Source organism: Narcine bancroftii, chromosome 7 (genome assembly GCF_036971445.1).
Source record: "Narcine bancroftii isolate sNarBan1 chromosome 7, sNarBan1.hap1, whole genome shotgun sequence".
NCBI lineage: Eukaryota > Metazoa > Chordata > Chondrichthyes > Torpediniformes > Narcinidae > Narcine > Narcine bancroftii.
In genome coordinates, this window is record NC_091475.1 from 69,019,317 (window position 1) to 69,035,415 (window position 16,099).

The window sequence follows — 16,099 nt, forward strand, 5'->3', positions numbered from 1 at the left end:
TCCAGGGAAAATATTAATGGACTCCTTGATCCAGAAATCATTCCCACCTTGCTATCCACCGACAGAAACAAATCTCTTCCCAGAAAGTAAAATGCATCAATTCACAATGAGTTCAATAAGTAATCAATATTTAGAAGGTAGCAATTTTGAATACTGTATAAAAAATACAGAGAGATGTTTTATATTATGCCTGTTTGTACCCTGTGGAACTGGAAAAATTAACCTGGAAAATGCCAAGTTATTCAGGAGAAACTGGTATCAAGATAGTCAATAAAGACATTCATTGTTGGCATGACAAGTTCAGATATGTTCAATATCTTTGTTTAAAACCACACATGCCCATTTTTAAACTTGGCTGATAACAAAAAAAGTCTCAGAAGTCCACAATCTAGTATCCATATACCTGATTAAAGATAACGCAAGCAACATAGCTCGGCAAACGTAAAGCTGGTCCTTGAAATGTGATGTCAAATGATTGTGAAGAATTTTTATCTGAGACAGTCACCATATTAGCACTGCATTCTTTTAGTCCAATTTAACATTATCATTTCTAATTAAAAAGCCACAGTTACAAACTTGAGGCCAAACTGCAAAGTCACATAATCTTGCCAGATGTTTGTATTTGACATCATTAATGAGTTTATCGTTGTATACATTGTATAATGCATAAATGCATCTTCCTTGCTTCAGCCCAACAGGTTAGTCATTAAAATAAAAGACTACAATAGCATTCATAATTGAATTAAAAAGAGACAATAAATACAATAGATTTAAAAATGTACGCAATTACCATGATGCAAAAAACAATGTGACAAGGCAATTGTGCAGTCCTTTTGTGATATTGGAGAAGTCCATGATTAAAACCAAGTACCATAAATATTTGAATATAATGCAAAAAAAATTTCCCACTTAAAATTAGGGTGGAGGGGAGGGGTCGCATTATACATGAGAGTAAAATTTAAACAAAAAATTCTGCAACTCGCGACTTGGGCCGGAGAGATGGCAGCGCGACTCGGGCGGCCGGGTGAGCAGTATACGGCAGCATGACTCAGGCGGACGAGCGGTAGACGGCAGCGCAACTTGGGCAGGCGGGTGAGGGGAGGTGGGGGGGGTTCTTATTATACACGGGGGTAAAAAATTTTCCCCTTTGCCCCTCAAAATGGGGGGGGGGGTCCCGCATTATATATGGAAAACATTATACACGAATTTTTATGGTAAGTAATCCAGGACAAGGGGAGGTTCAAGAGCCTGATAGCTGAAGGAAAGCAACTGATCTTGAACCCAGAGGTGCTGGTCTTCAGGCTTCTGACTGAAGGTAGCAGTGAGAAGAGGTTGTGACCAGGGCAATGTTGGCTGCCTTTTTGGGGCATCGCCTCACATAGATGTCTTCAATGGGTGGTAGCTCAGAGCCTATGATGGACCTGGCTATGCTTGCTAACTTCTGCAGCCTTCTTTATTCCGGTGCAAATCAAACCGTGGTGCAGCCAGTCTGGAAATTTTCCACAGTGCATCTATGAGTTTGACAAAATGTCCAATGACATACCAAATCTCCTCAGACTCCATTGAAAGTAGAGACATTGGTGTGTCTTCTTCACAGGTGCCTCAATGTGCTAGCTCCAGCAGAGGTCTTCTAAAATATGGACTCCAAAGAACTTAAAGTAGGTAAGATGAAATGAATGAAGATACCCTCCCCACCTCTATCCCATCAATGAAGACACGTACATGGTCCCTTACCCTCCCTTTCTGAAAATCAACAATAAAATGATAAGCTCCTTATGTCTTGGTTACGTTGACAGCAAAACCCAAACAGATACTTCCAATTGATTTAATGATGGTGAAAATGACATGGTCAATCCCCCAGCAAAACAAATAAGTCAATTAATCTATTCTCTTTCTGATTGAGATTAAACAAATAAAATAGCCACAAACGGAATGAGATTAAACATAGCAACTAAAATGCTGAAAATATTTAATTATTTTTAAAACATGAATTTCATTTATGATCCATTTTATCACATAAACATTTTAAATCTCTTTATTCTTGCATTGGACATGTTTCTGATGCAACACCAAAAATAAAGTTAAGTAAAACTGTCTCAAAGTATTCTTTATTGGTTTTAATGAAGGGAGGTTGGAGTTCAAAAAATGTCAAATTGGATGTTCTTTTGTTGAGGTAAATTCAAGACAAGGTGCAGTAAAATTTTCAAGACCAAGTGAAATCAAAGGATACGAGGTTCAGGCAGTCAAGTGATTCATAAGCTGTGATCTTAATAAATACTGGAAAGGCAAAAGCCAAATAGATCACTCTCTCTTTTAATTAGGAAACCAAAATGTCACATCTCAAATGTAAAACACAGGATTCTGTTCACAGATATTCAGAATAGTCTCATGCAAGACTGAATTTCATTTTTCATATCTCAAATGTGGTTGGCATCCATCAGTCTTCCATGAGACCATTCTGAAGACCTGATATTTAATGCTGTAGCACAATTCAACTTTTGAATGATCTTTTTCCACTACTTTAAAGAAAATGCACCTTTACATGATTATGATACCTCATGCTACAGTTGCTTCCCACAGGAAATTACCCTGTTGCACCAATTCTATTACAGTAGTTAAAAGGGCCTGCACTGCAATGCCCACAGCATTTGACCACAATTAATGCCAACATCATCATCCCAAGTCCCTTCACATCTAACTTCTTTCAGGTCTCACATTTCAATCTGTGACTTCAACGTTTTTTCCTCTGTCTCAGCACTCAATTTTATTTAACCTTCCAATAGCACAGCATCGATAATCACAAACCCCTGATCACTTATAGTTCAAGTCTCCTTTTTTGTTCACCATTTATAATCAGGAAGTCTTATGCATCATTCTTCCAATCCACTTCATCCACTAATGTTGCACATTAGAAAACGGCTCCCAGTCTCCCAATCATTCCTTCCCCATCTATAATCAAGAGAAGTAAAAACACAATGCTTGAGAGACTCAGCTGGTCAAAGAATGTAGCAAAGATAGATACACAACCAAAGTTTCGGTCTTGAGCCCTTCATCAAGGGAGGAGCATGGTCCCAACGGCAAGAGCCAATAGGTGGATAAGGGAGGGAGGGCATTCCAGCAGCCAGGGGAAGATGGCTCTGTGAATGGAGAGGAAAGGGGGTGGAGAGCTGGAGGAAAGAAAACAATGGGAAAGGGAATGGAGGGAGAATGGAGAGTATGATAGCAGAAACTAGAGAAGTCGATGTTAATGCCACCCAGTTGGAGAGTACCCAGATGGAAAATCAAGTGTTGTTTCTCCAATTTACTGCTAGTCTTGGTGGGATAGTACATGAGGCCATGGACAGACATAGTAGTGGGGCACGGAATTGAAGTGGTTGGCTACTGGAGATCCCTGCCAATGATGTGGACAAAGTGAAGATGCTCAGTGAAGCGATCTCCCAGTCTCCATTGTAGAGCAACCTACATAGGAAGCAGTGGATGCAGTAGATCACTTCCACAGATACGCGTGTTGCTTTATTTGAAAGGACTTTTTGGGGCCTCGAATATTGGTGAGGGAGGAGGTGTGGTACTTACTGCAGCCACAGGGGTAGGTGCCAGGGTGGGAGGTTCAATTGGTGGGGAGGGATGAGTGGACGAGGGAGTCACGGAGGGAGTAGTCCCTATGGAAGGCAGAGAAGGGAAGATGTGGTGTAGCTCTGTTGTAGGTGGTGGAAATTGTGGAGAATAATGTGTTGGATGCAGAAGCTAGAGGGGTGGTAGGTATGGACAAGTGGAAACCTATATGTTGTGTCTGGGTGCAGAGGGGGCCAGGTCAGATGAGTGGGAAATGGAGGAGATGAAGATATGGGCTGAGTTGATGGTGGTGGAGGGGAAGCCATGTTTGTGGAAGAAGGCAGACATTTCAGATGATCTGGACTGGGTGTGAAGAAGTGTGGTCGAGGTAATTGTTGGAGTTGGTAAGTTTATAAAACGTCAGTGGAAAGCTTGTCTCCCAAGATGGAGATAGAGAGATCAAGAAAGGGGAGAGTGTTGCCAGAGATGGACCAGGTAATTTTAAGATCAGGGTGAAAGTTGGCAGCAAAATGAATTAACTTGACAAGCTCATCCCAGTGCATGAGGTAACCCTGTTTAGTCATCAATATAGCAGAGGAAGAGTCAAGGGGTCTTGCCTGTGTAGGCTTACAGCATGGATTGCTTCATAAAGACCACAAACAGGCAAGCATTGAAAAATGTTTGTTGAGTCAAAGGAGAAGTTAATAAGGGTAAGAACAAGTTCTGCCAGGTGTAGGAGGATGGTGGTGGAGGGTGACTGGTTTGGTCTCTTGTCAAGAAAGAAACAAAAGGCCTTTGAGACCTTCTGTTATGGAGATGGAGGTATAAAGGGATTGGATGTCCATAGTGAAAATAAGACTGTCAAATTCAGGGAATTGGAAGTCATTGACAAGATGGAAGGCATGTGAGGTATCACCAATGTAGGTGGTGAGGGATTGGACCAGGCGAGAAAAGATGAGCCATGACTATACTAGTTCAGTGGGGCAAGAGCAAGCAGAAATAGGTCAACCCAGATAATTCGGTTTATGTAACATGGTTAAGAGGTAGAACCGGGCAGTGGGGGTTGGGAAACAATGAGATTGTAGGCTTTGGGAGGGAGGTGACCAGAGATGATGAGGCTGGAGATGGGTGTTGGAAACAGTGGTTTGATCTGGTGTGGTCAGGTCCTGGGGAAGGCATAAGTAGGAGGTGGTGTCTGAGAGGTTATAATCAGAAGAAGTCCTTTGAAACAAAATTCATTCCAAAATGGCACACTGACCATCAGCTTGCTGAACGAGTTTTGTGGCTGTAATAAGATATTAGTTAGAAATGCAGTACTTAAATAGGAACAAGCTGAGAGAAGAGTACACACAGAATAATGAATATAAACCAGACATTTTACAAGTCAGAGACCAGAAGGCAGGAGGAAGAACAAAGAATGAAAGAATCTTAAACAAAATACAAGAAACAATAATGAGAGAAGATTTAAAATAAAATCATCGACAGAAAGAGATACAAATCTGTTTTTTTCTATTAATATCAGAGAGCACAATTAACTTCAAACTTTTGGTCCCAGGGAGGGAGGAGTCACGTGATGGAGTAGTGGCCGGACGGTGAACTCCAGCCCTCTCCAGAAAAGTCGGGAAAAACAAGAGAAAATACAAAGGCACAGAAATACAAGTTAAAGAAAAGTGAATATAAAGGTGGAAAGAAGATGGAGACAAAAGGAGAAAAATCAAAATCAACGGAAAGAAGAGAGGAAGAGAAGACAACGGAGGAAAAAGGTGAAGGCCTTACCTGTCCGAAGAGGCCCGCTGTGGAGAGAAGACCCCACTACCTCAGGTCGGTAGAAAGAGAACTACAACAATGGCTCACAGAGCCGAGTAAAAGTGCGCAACCGCGCATGCGCGACTCCTCGCGCATGCGCGATGCGCATACAAAAAAACACACGGACGGGAGGGGGGACCAGCTGGGGAGTCGATCTCCACAGCCGGCAACGACAGCTGCAGAACACCTGCAGCAAGAAGAGACCACAGAAGACAATAGAAACAAGAAAGAAGAGGAGGAAAGGGCAGCAAAGAAACAACAGATGGTCAACCTAGAGGAAGAAGAAGAGGAAGAGGAAGAGTACAGGGAAATAGAAGAAGAAAAGATAGGCAAGGTAAAGGAGGTACTGGCTCTTGTTAGAGGATACATGGAGTCATTTAAAGAATGGCAAACACAGGAATTCAATGATTTAAGAAGAAGAATAAACAACACAGAAAAGAAAATAAATAAAATGGATATGACCTTAACAGAAATGGGGAAAAAAATGGACAAGATGGAAGAACGGGCAATAGCAGCAGAAATGGAGGTAGAAGACTTAAAAAAGAAATTGGAGGAATCTAATAAAAAAACTAAAGAGACACAAGAATTACTAGCCCAAAAAATAGATATAATGGAAAATTATAACAGAAGAAATAACATAAAGATAGTGGGCCTTAAGGAAGATGTAGAAGGCAAGAATATGAGGGAGTTTATAAAAGAATGGATCCCTAAGGCCCTAGGATGTCCAGAACTACAGCAAGAAATGGAAATAGAAAGGGCACATAGAGCATTGGCCCCTAAACCACAACCACAACAAAAACCAAGATCTATTGTAGTAAAATTCCTAAGATATACTACAAGAGAAAAGGTGCTGGAGAAGACAATGGAAAAAGTAAGAGAGGGCAACAAACCACTGGAGTATAAAGGGCAAAAAATCTTCATTTATCCAGATATAAGCTTTGAACTCCTAAAGAAGAGAAAAGAGTTCAATGCAGCAAAAGCGATTTTATGGAAGAAAGGATATAAATTTACACTGAAGCATCCTGCGGTATTGAAAATATTTATTCCAGGACAACAAAACAGACTATTCTCGGATCCAGAAGAAGCACGAAAATTTGCAGAACAATTACAAAAATAGACTGAGGGATGAAGACGGGTAATGAGAGCAAAAATTATCACGATTCATATGTATGTGGGTAAAGACAAAAATAGACTGAGGGATGAAGACGGGTAAGGAGGGTAAAAATGACCACGATTGATATGTATGCGGGTAAAGAGGTATAAGAGTGAATAGAGACAACGGGCATATGTGAAAGTATCTGTAATTAGAGGAAAACATAGAAAGTATAGACAAGAATTAATAAGGGAAGGTAATGGAATAGAGAGAATAAGGAGGGAACTAAAAGAGTGACCTCTGTGACATATAAAAAACGAAATCTTTTCTGGGGGGGGCTGGGTGGGGGGAAAAGAGCGGTCACTGCAAAATCAGTTGACGCTTGCGAGTGGATTCGCAAATCCAAATGGAGAGGGGAGATGTGGTTGTCCGACAAGGGATAAAGGGCAACTCAGGAGGGGAAGGGGAGATTGGGGATAAAGAAGATAGAAATAGGAGAATAAGGAAAATGTTGGATGTTGTAGGAATGTTGTCTGGTAAAGAGTTGAAAATAAGAAAACAGAAATGGAAAAGGAGGAAAGGTAATGATGGAAAAACGGAAAGAGAAGATAAACAAAATATAAAATGGCTACGCTGAACTATATGACTCTAAATATTAATGGAATACATAACCAAATTAAAAGGAAGAAACTACTAAATTTACTGAAAAAGGAAAAAATAGATATAGCATTTGTCCAAGAAACACATTTAACTGAATTGGAGCACAAGAAATTAAAGAGAGATTGGGTAGGACATGTAACAGCAGCATCGTATAATTCAAAAGCAAGAGGAGTGGCTATATTAATTAGCAAAAATGTGCCATTTAAAATAGAAGAGGAAATAATAGATCCAGCAGGGAGATACGTTATGATAAAATGTCAGATATATTCAGAGCTTTGGAATCTACTTAATATATATTCACCTAACGAAGAAGATCAAAAGTTTATGCAAGATATCTTTTTGAAGGTAGCTAATACGCAAGGGAACATACTAATAGGAGGGGATTTCAATCTGAATTTGGATCCAAATATGGATAAAACGGGGAAAAAAATTAACAGGAAGAACAAAGTAACCAAATTTATAATTAAATCAATGCAAGAAATGAAACTTGTGGACATATGGAGGAAACAAAACCCAAAAGAAAAGGAATACTCATACTACTCGACTAGACATAAAACATACTCAAGGATAGACCTATTCCTGTTATCAGCCCACATACAAGGGAGAGTTAGGAAAACGGAATATAAAGCTAGACTATTATCGGACCACTCACCCCTGTTATTGGCAATAGAGCTAGAAGACATCCCTCCAAGAATGTATAGATGGAGATTAAACCCCATGCTACTTAAAAGACAGGATTTTAGAGAATTTATTGAAAAACAATTAAAAATGTACTTTGAAGTAAATACGGAATCAGTGGAAGATAAGTTTATACTATGGGACGCAATGAAAGCATTCATTAGAGGGCAAATAATAAGTTATGCAACCAAGATGAAGAAGGACTATAATCAGGAAACAGAGCAGTTGGAAAGGGAAATAATAAACATAGAAAAAAAATTAGCAATAAAGGAAGATACAACCAAAAGAAGAGAATTGGCGGATAAAAAAATAAAATATGAAACATTACAAACATATAAGGTGGAGAAGAATATAATGAAGACAAAACAGAAATATTATGAACTAGGGGAAAAAACACACAAAATCCTAGCATGGCAGCTTAAGACAGAGCAAACTAAGAAAATGGTATTGGCAACAAGGAAAAAAGACAAACAAATTACATATAATCCAAAAGAAATTAAGGAAAACTTCAGAGAATTCTATGAACAATTATACCGAACCGAAAACGAAGGGAAAGAAGGGAAAATAGATGAATTTTTGACTAAAATTGAACTACCAAAACTACAAATAGAGGAACAAAATAAATTAACAGAACCATTTGGAACAGTAGAAATACAAGAGATAATAAAAAATTTACCAAATAATAAGACACCAGGAGAGGATGGACTCCCAATAGAATTCTACAAAACATTTAAAGACCTAATAATACCGCCCCTCCTGGATGTAATCAACCAGATTGATGAGACACAAAACTTACCAGATTCATGTAAAACAGCAATAATTACAGTGATACTAAAACAAGGGAAAGATCCACTCTCACCAGCGTCATATAGACCAATATCTTTGCTAAACACAGATTATAAGATAATAGCTAAACTATTAGCGAACAGATTAGCAGAACAGGTACCGAAAATGGTAAATTTAGACCAAACTGGATTTATCAAAAAAAGACGCACAACAGACAATATTTGTAAATTTATTAACTTAATTCATGCAGTAGAAGGAAATAAAGCACCGGCAGTAGCAGTTGCTTTAGACGCAGAGAAGGCCTTCGACAGAGTAGAATGGAATTACTTGTTCAAAGTATTGCAAAAATTCAGTTTACCGGAGAAGTATATTAATTGGATTAAAGCATTATATAAGGGACCGTTAGCGAAAGTGACAGTAAATGGACATGTATCAAAGCAATTTAACTTAAGCAGGTCAACGCGGCAGGGATGCCCACTATCACCATTATTGTTTGCGCTAGCTATAGAACCACTAGCAGAATCGATAAGAAGAGATAATAATATAAAAGGAATAAAAATAAAAGACAGGGAATATAAAATCAGTCTGTTTGCGGATGATGTGATAGTGTACTTAACAGAACCAGAACTATCAATAAAAGAACTATATAAGAAATTGAAGGAATATGGAGAAGTGTCGGGATACAAGATAAACGTAAATAAAAGTGAAGCAATGCCTATGAATAACGCGGATTTCTCAAAATTTAAGGAGGAATCCCCATTCAGATGGCAAACGCAGGCAATAAGATACCTAGGTGTGCAAATAAACAAAAATCTAGGCCAATTATATAAACTCAATTACAATCCACTAATGAAAAAATTACAGGACGATTTAGAGCATTGGAAAGAGCTACCACTAACACTGATAGGAAGGATAAACTGTATTAAAATGAACATTTTTCCAAGGATACTATACTTATTTCAGGCATTGCCAATACAACTGACAGAAAAATTCTTCAAAGAGTTAAAGAAAATAATAAGGAGATTTTTATGGAGAGGGGGGAAACCGAGGATAGCACTAGACAAATTAACAGAATGGTATAAACAAGGAGGCTTACAATTGCCAAACTTCAAAAATTATTATAGAGCCGCACAATTAAGGTACCTATCAGATTTTTATCAAACAAGGGAAAAACCAGACTGGACGAGACTAGAATTAGATAAAATAGGGGAAAAGATACCTGAACACATATTATATAAATGGGACGAAAAATTGGTACAACATAGAACTTCTCCAGTATTACACCATCTCCTCAATATATGGAAGAAGATACATGTAGAAAGAAATAAAATAAATTACCAAATACCAAAACTAATATTGACGCAAAATAAGCTACTCCCTTTTACAATAGACAACCTTGCCTTTAGAAAATGGGAAAAAAAAGGGATTAAAAGAATAGAAAATTGTTTTTCAGGAAGTAGATTCTTATCCTTTGAACAAATGAGAGATAAGTACAATATAACGGGAGATACAGCGCTGGCATATTACCAACTGAGATCCTACTTGAAAGATAAATTAGGAAGCAACTTGAGTTTACCAGAGGGAAGTAACCTTGAATATGTGATTACAGATACAATGTTAATCAAAAGATTTATAAAAAATATGTATATTAAACTGCAAGAAAAGGAAAATGAGGAAACAAATGGTAAAACTAAACAAAAATGGGAACAAGATTTAAATATAAAGATAAAAAAGGAAACATGGGAGAAATTATGTTCTGGAACGATGAGAAATACAATAAATACGAGGCTACGTATGATACAATATAATTGGTTACACAGACTATACATTACACCGCAAAAGTTAAATAAATGGGACCCAACAGTATCTGATAGATGTTTTCGATGTAAAAAAGAAAGGGGAACAACAATTCATGCAATCTGGACATGTGAGAGAGTAGAAAAATTTTGGGATGATCTCAATCAGATATTAAATAAAATAACAGAAAACAATATACCAAAGAATCCAGAGATCTTTCTCCTAAGTAACATAAAAAATAAAGAATTTGGAATTGACTTGGAGGATGCACAAAAAAGATTTGTTAAGATAGCCCTAGCTGTAGCAAAAAAATGTATTATGTCAACCTGGAAATTGGAAGATAATTTGAAAATACAACAATGGTATATAGAAATGAATAAATGTATTCCATTAGAAAAAATAACATATAGTTTAAGAAATAATATTGAAATATTCGAACAAGTATGGGAGCCTTACATTAAATACAATAGCGAAAACCTACCGGGAACAAACATTACCTAAGTTGATGGAAGGAGAAGAGAAGAAAAAAATGGACTCAGTAGAATTTCTGGTGTATTTTTGTTGAATGACAACATTGTCTAACTGAATTAATGCAACCTAGATTGTATAACTAAAATGGATGAGAGGGGGGAGGGATGGGGGGGTGGCTTGGGAGGAGGGAGGGGGGAGGGAGAAAAAGTCACTGTAAATGTGTGGAAAAGAAAAAGTGTATATCATGGCTATTGTGATTTATGGTGTGAAAAATAAAAAATTTAAAAAAAAAAAAAAAAAAAAAAACAACTTTTGGTCCCAGGTCATAGAAACATTTCAGTGGTTTTAGATCAATTGCAGAAGTTCATTCTACGCAGCACAGCACAAATATAAATTGTTTTACTTAGAACACCAATGGGGGCAAATAGCAACAATGCAGGGCCAGCCCAGGAAGAGTAGGTGAACTAAACATTTGATTTAAAAGACTGCAACTGTATTTGAAATGAGTAATTAAAAGACAGAGTTTTTGCACTAATGGGCAAACCGAGAAGTTAAAGGATGAGAAGCTAGCAGGCTGCATCAATTTCAATAGTGAGAGTTTTGAGGAAGAAAACAATGGATTAAAGTTCTTGCAAGGTTATAAAAATTCAGATATCTTTTCTTCTTGCAAAGAAGTATCATCAATGTTGGAAGATCTCATGCTTTCCATCAAAAACATTGTTTTTAGGACAAAAAATAAAGACTTTGCAATCTAACAATCTCTGCACTGCAATTTCACTTTTATTAAGAAGAAATCTGCTTAATCAACTAGAGGATGTAAACTGAGAAACAAAACTGCAGTATAACAGTAATTTAATATGAACAGCATTTATCTGTAACGATATAATGCCACAACTAGTGCACACTGTATGACACGACTGGAAGCAAAAACCTAAATAGCAATTGGAATTAACTGCTGTTTATAATAGCATTAAAAGGTAGTAATTTCACAATGTTTCCTTCCCCCCTCCCCCAAAAGAGTGTTGCATTCATTAAAATCAAAACCTATTTCATTATATTTATGGATAAAAGCAAAATGTGAAAATTAAATGCAGAAAAATGAATGTTACTTAGTATAAAGCACGGTTTTAATGTGCGTGATTAATTTCACCAAAGCAATAAAGCAAAATTCCAATACACAACACTGAATGTACTAAACTAGTACCTCTCTTTTGACTTTTTCTTAAGCTTAAATATATGTAAGGTAAACCTCCACTAGCAAATTTTGTACTGCATGCAACACATTCCACCACTTATCTTGCAACACAGAAGTACAAGCATTAGCAATAAGACCCATGGCATACACATTAGATATCTGCATTTGAACTGTTGGTAATAAACCAGAATGATTTGGTTTGCTGGTATTTATAATTAACAATACATGTGTTTAACTTTCACTTGAACACCACTGTATTGCATCCTTCCATTAACCCATATGCTGCCATTAGTGAATAATTTGTAAATTTAGACATTCCTTAGTGCTTATACATTGTATTCTACTGAAGCTGGCTTTGCTTACATGCATTATGGTTTAATTTTATGGATGTTTGAAAACAAGTTAAGTTGCAATAGTGTATTTTAGGCACAAAATTTAAACACTGGAAGAGTCCACTCTTTTGCATTTTTTTTCCATTTAGTTTGAATATCAGCACAGGTTAAAAGCGCAAGCCAAAAATGATTAAAAACCTACCAGTGTTGCAAATCTACAATCAAGTACCTTCCATATGTCTTTATTGTTCTAAAAGAAATTCCAATTCCTTCCAATTTAAAACATTTTTATCTCTTATTTTTATTTCATAGAATGAGAACTGCCATTGTATATTTAAATTCTGCTACTGAAGTGGACCTTATTTAAAATTAAATTTATCTGTATTCTTCCCTTATCCCCTACTAGAAAACAGGTAGAAGCAAAGGTATAGCATGTGGCCAACTTGAAGAAAGGACAAAAGGCTTCAATTTAAATACAGACCTAAACAATTGACAACTGGATAGGATTTTCTAAGTATTCATTTTCCTGCTTTTTCCCCCATATAACATTATATTTTGAATATTAATGGTGTAGATAATTAAAGAATCGAGGACAAATAAAAAATGGTCCACATATTTGAAAAATCACTCCCCAAAGTGGTTCACATTAGTCTACACTGCATCAGCCATCATTCTCTCTGCACATCCAACAAAAAAAATACCTGACTGTTTATCAACATCTTGCCTAACTAAATGGGATTGAACAATAAAATGGCATCAGTGACTCAAGAATTACGGAAGGCACTGCAGCAATTAAATGGTGATTTGTTTAGATATTTAATCAAATATTTCTTAAAATCTATTTAGTCCATATGTTGGCAGAGTTGTATCTCCTGTTGATATTTTCAGCTACTCAGTCAACATGTTTCCCTCAATTAAGCTCAAGAATGGTTTTCATGAATTAACTAAAATAATTTCACTCTCTCATCTACTAAAAATATTAGGAGCTGCATTGAATGTTTCAAATATTTAATTAGCTTGGTGCATTAGTTTCCCTGCATTAACTTCATAACATGAAAGCAACTCCTTGATTAAGAACAGACTGTCTCTTCTCATCAAACTAGATTTTAGGCTTTATTAAAATCATAGCCTTCCAAATCAATGGGCTTCATCCTTTAAGAATTAAAATTGCTGCATGAATTCTAAGAGTTAATATTAAAAGGTGGGAGCAAATAGATTTTTAATCAATGCATTTTTAGCAAATAGTGCATCACACTGCTCAGACAGCAAAGGGGTTAAACTGCCAAAACAGGCATTTCACCATTGGCACCTTTACTTACATCAATAGGGACCAGAAGGCTCTTGCCCAGGTGTTGGTTAAAAGAGAGGCACCAGGCTTCAGTGTAACCATTCATGTTGGGAACATACTTCTTTACAGTCTCATCATTCAGTCTCAGCCATACCCCATCATCATTGTGGATCTATGGGAAACAAGCAACAAAAACGAGCCGTGCCCTCCTGTAACTGCCCCAGTGCTAGAAAGGACTATGAGGCTCCAGACTAGAGAAAAGGTGGGCATCGTAGACTAGATTTTAGCCTGGAGTAAACTGTAAAATATTTTTTGAATAGATGACAGAATGACCAGCAGAAAATCAGAGCTCGTATCTTTTATTTAACATAAACTGCAATGATAAGTTGCAAGTTGCTTCTGTTTAAAATGGTGCAAAAGGGCCCATTAAATGCAGGACAAAGCAAGTCCAGGGAAGTAACTTCCAAACCACTATTCATCATGTATTAAAGTTCCAGCCATCCTGTGTACATTACTCTCATTGCAAACTTATGACACACAAATTAGTTTTAATATATTTAACTGACCCAATTTGCTAATTACACTGGACAAAGCAGATTTTGCTTCCTGAACATTTTTGGGTGATTTTTATAGATTTTGGGCTGGTGATCATGAAAAATCACCTTTTTAGATACCACCTATTTTTCTGATTTCCTGTCATATTTTGTCTACTCGTATATTGCCCACAAAGCAAGCTGCTTTGGTCAGTCCAAGCATGCCTGAATATGCAAATGTCTTAGGTCTGGGCATGCTTAGACAGGCTGTAAAAGCAGCTCACAGATACAGATGCTGTGCATTATATTTGATAGACTGAATGCATGTTGATACACATGTTCTTTAGCAAAGTGAGTGGATTTAACAGCAGCTCTTATTGTCTTCTGGAAGATTCAACACAGCAGAAATATCTAGTCAATGTCACAACAGTTTTGTTACATTTGTGACGATTATACATACACTTAGTGCTCAAAGTCAAAGCATAATTGAACTTATTATGAAAGCCTATGAGCTTTAATTTGGTTGTAAAGACAAATCCTGGGCTCCTCATATTTGTTGTACAATATTTAGTCAACATGAGAGCTTGGCTCTGAGGTACATTATGCCATTTAAACATTTAATAAAAGTTTATTTACTGTTTCTCCAACTTCCTACGTGATACAGCAAATCTGAAATTATCTTTGTGTTCCATCAAAATCCCCAATTTGTTTCTCAGGAAGCAAACCTTCTGAAAAAATTTGTTGTGCAGTATTATATTGCCTTTCTACAGTAATGGTTCTGTACATCCCAGCTCTAAATCTGCCCATATTTAGTTATTGGTGCGGAGCTGGAAAGCCCAATAATCCCATTTCTAATGGGAATACAGAGTTTGTTTCTTCATCCAATAAGCAGACCTTATCTGTTGGCAAGTAACATCTAGAATTCACACAATTTTCATGTTGGTACAAACTTATCTGAACATAATTAGCATATATTTTATTGACTGCATGAATACACTAGAATATTGGTAATGTTCCTGACTATTCATGGAGATACATTTTATGACTCAAGATTAATTTTTATTTGACATGTATCAAGTAATACATGTAAAGCCTAGAACAAAGATGCCCACTTACAGTATTTCCAGACTGTAGCCTCAAAGTTACTTGCATGTGTCAAAGCAAATCAAAAATGAAACTGCACATATAATCTAACTTGCTGCAAAAATTACTGAAGCTTGCGATGGATAGACTAATAACTTTGTTCCTCTATTGCTAGCAAATTATTTAAAGAACTTCCCCCAATATTTATGCAGAATTTTTTTTTTTTTTAAATACCTAATCTGTCAATCCTCCTCTTAAGTAATGTTCTTTACCTCATCATTGAAAGTGATGGTTCCATTGACCTTTACTATGCCTATCTGCTCACTCTGAAGAGAAGGATGGCTACGTATACGAAGCCCTGCACTGTCCTTTGTCACAAATTTGCGGACCTGAGAGAAGCAATGAAACAGTAAGACAAAGAAATAAGATAAAAAGCTGTTCAGGTTAAAAAGCCACATGTTAAACAGGTAAACTAATATAGCTGTAGATTAAAAAGCTGACACCAAGGAATTTGTTTGTATTAAGTGAAAGTTTCATGAAATTGGCTGCTTCATTGATATAGTGTGAAAATGTTCCATGCACATTATTGTTTTATTGTAGATACAGCAAGCTGAACCGGTATTTCTGGAGTCAACCGGTAAACCCTTAAATTGCATGAACATCGACAAAAATTGGGTTATTCCCAACATGTAGCAAACAAACTGTATACAAGTGTCATAATCAATCTGTAAAAGAGTATAACAATTAATACAAGGGGACGAGTATAAACAGTTACACAGGAGTTTTACATGATCTGTAAAACTTTTTTCCAACACAAATATATTA

General features: G+C 36.8%; 1 protein-coding gene across 16 annotated transcripts in view; it reads right to left on the reverse strand.

Moving 5' to 3' along the window:
• mycbp2 (MYC binding protein 2) overlaps nt 1–16,099 on the reverse strand; it is a 291,326-nt gene that overhangs the window by 127,231 nt on the left and 147,996 nt on the right. For 14 of the 16 annotated variants that reach the window (XM_069890301.1, XM_069890291.1, XM_069890299.1 and 11 more), the window contains 2 exons: nt 15,547–15,663; nt 13,690–13,830 (listed from right to left, as the gene is read on the reverse strand). The exons of 1 other annotated variant lie outside the window; for it this stretch is intronic. In XM_069890301.1, coding sequence (XP_069746402.1) covers nt 13,690–13,830; nt 15,547–15,663 — 258 coding nt within the window. The remainder of the gene's footprint in view (nt 1–13,689; nt 13,831–15,546; nt 15,664–16,099) is intronic. One more of the 16 variants, XM_069890302.1, reaches the window with a different exon arrangement.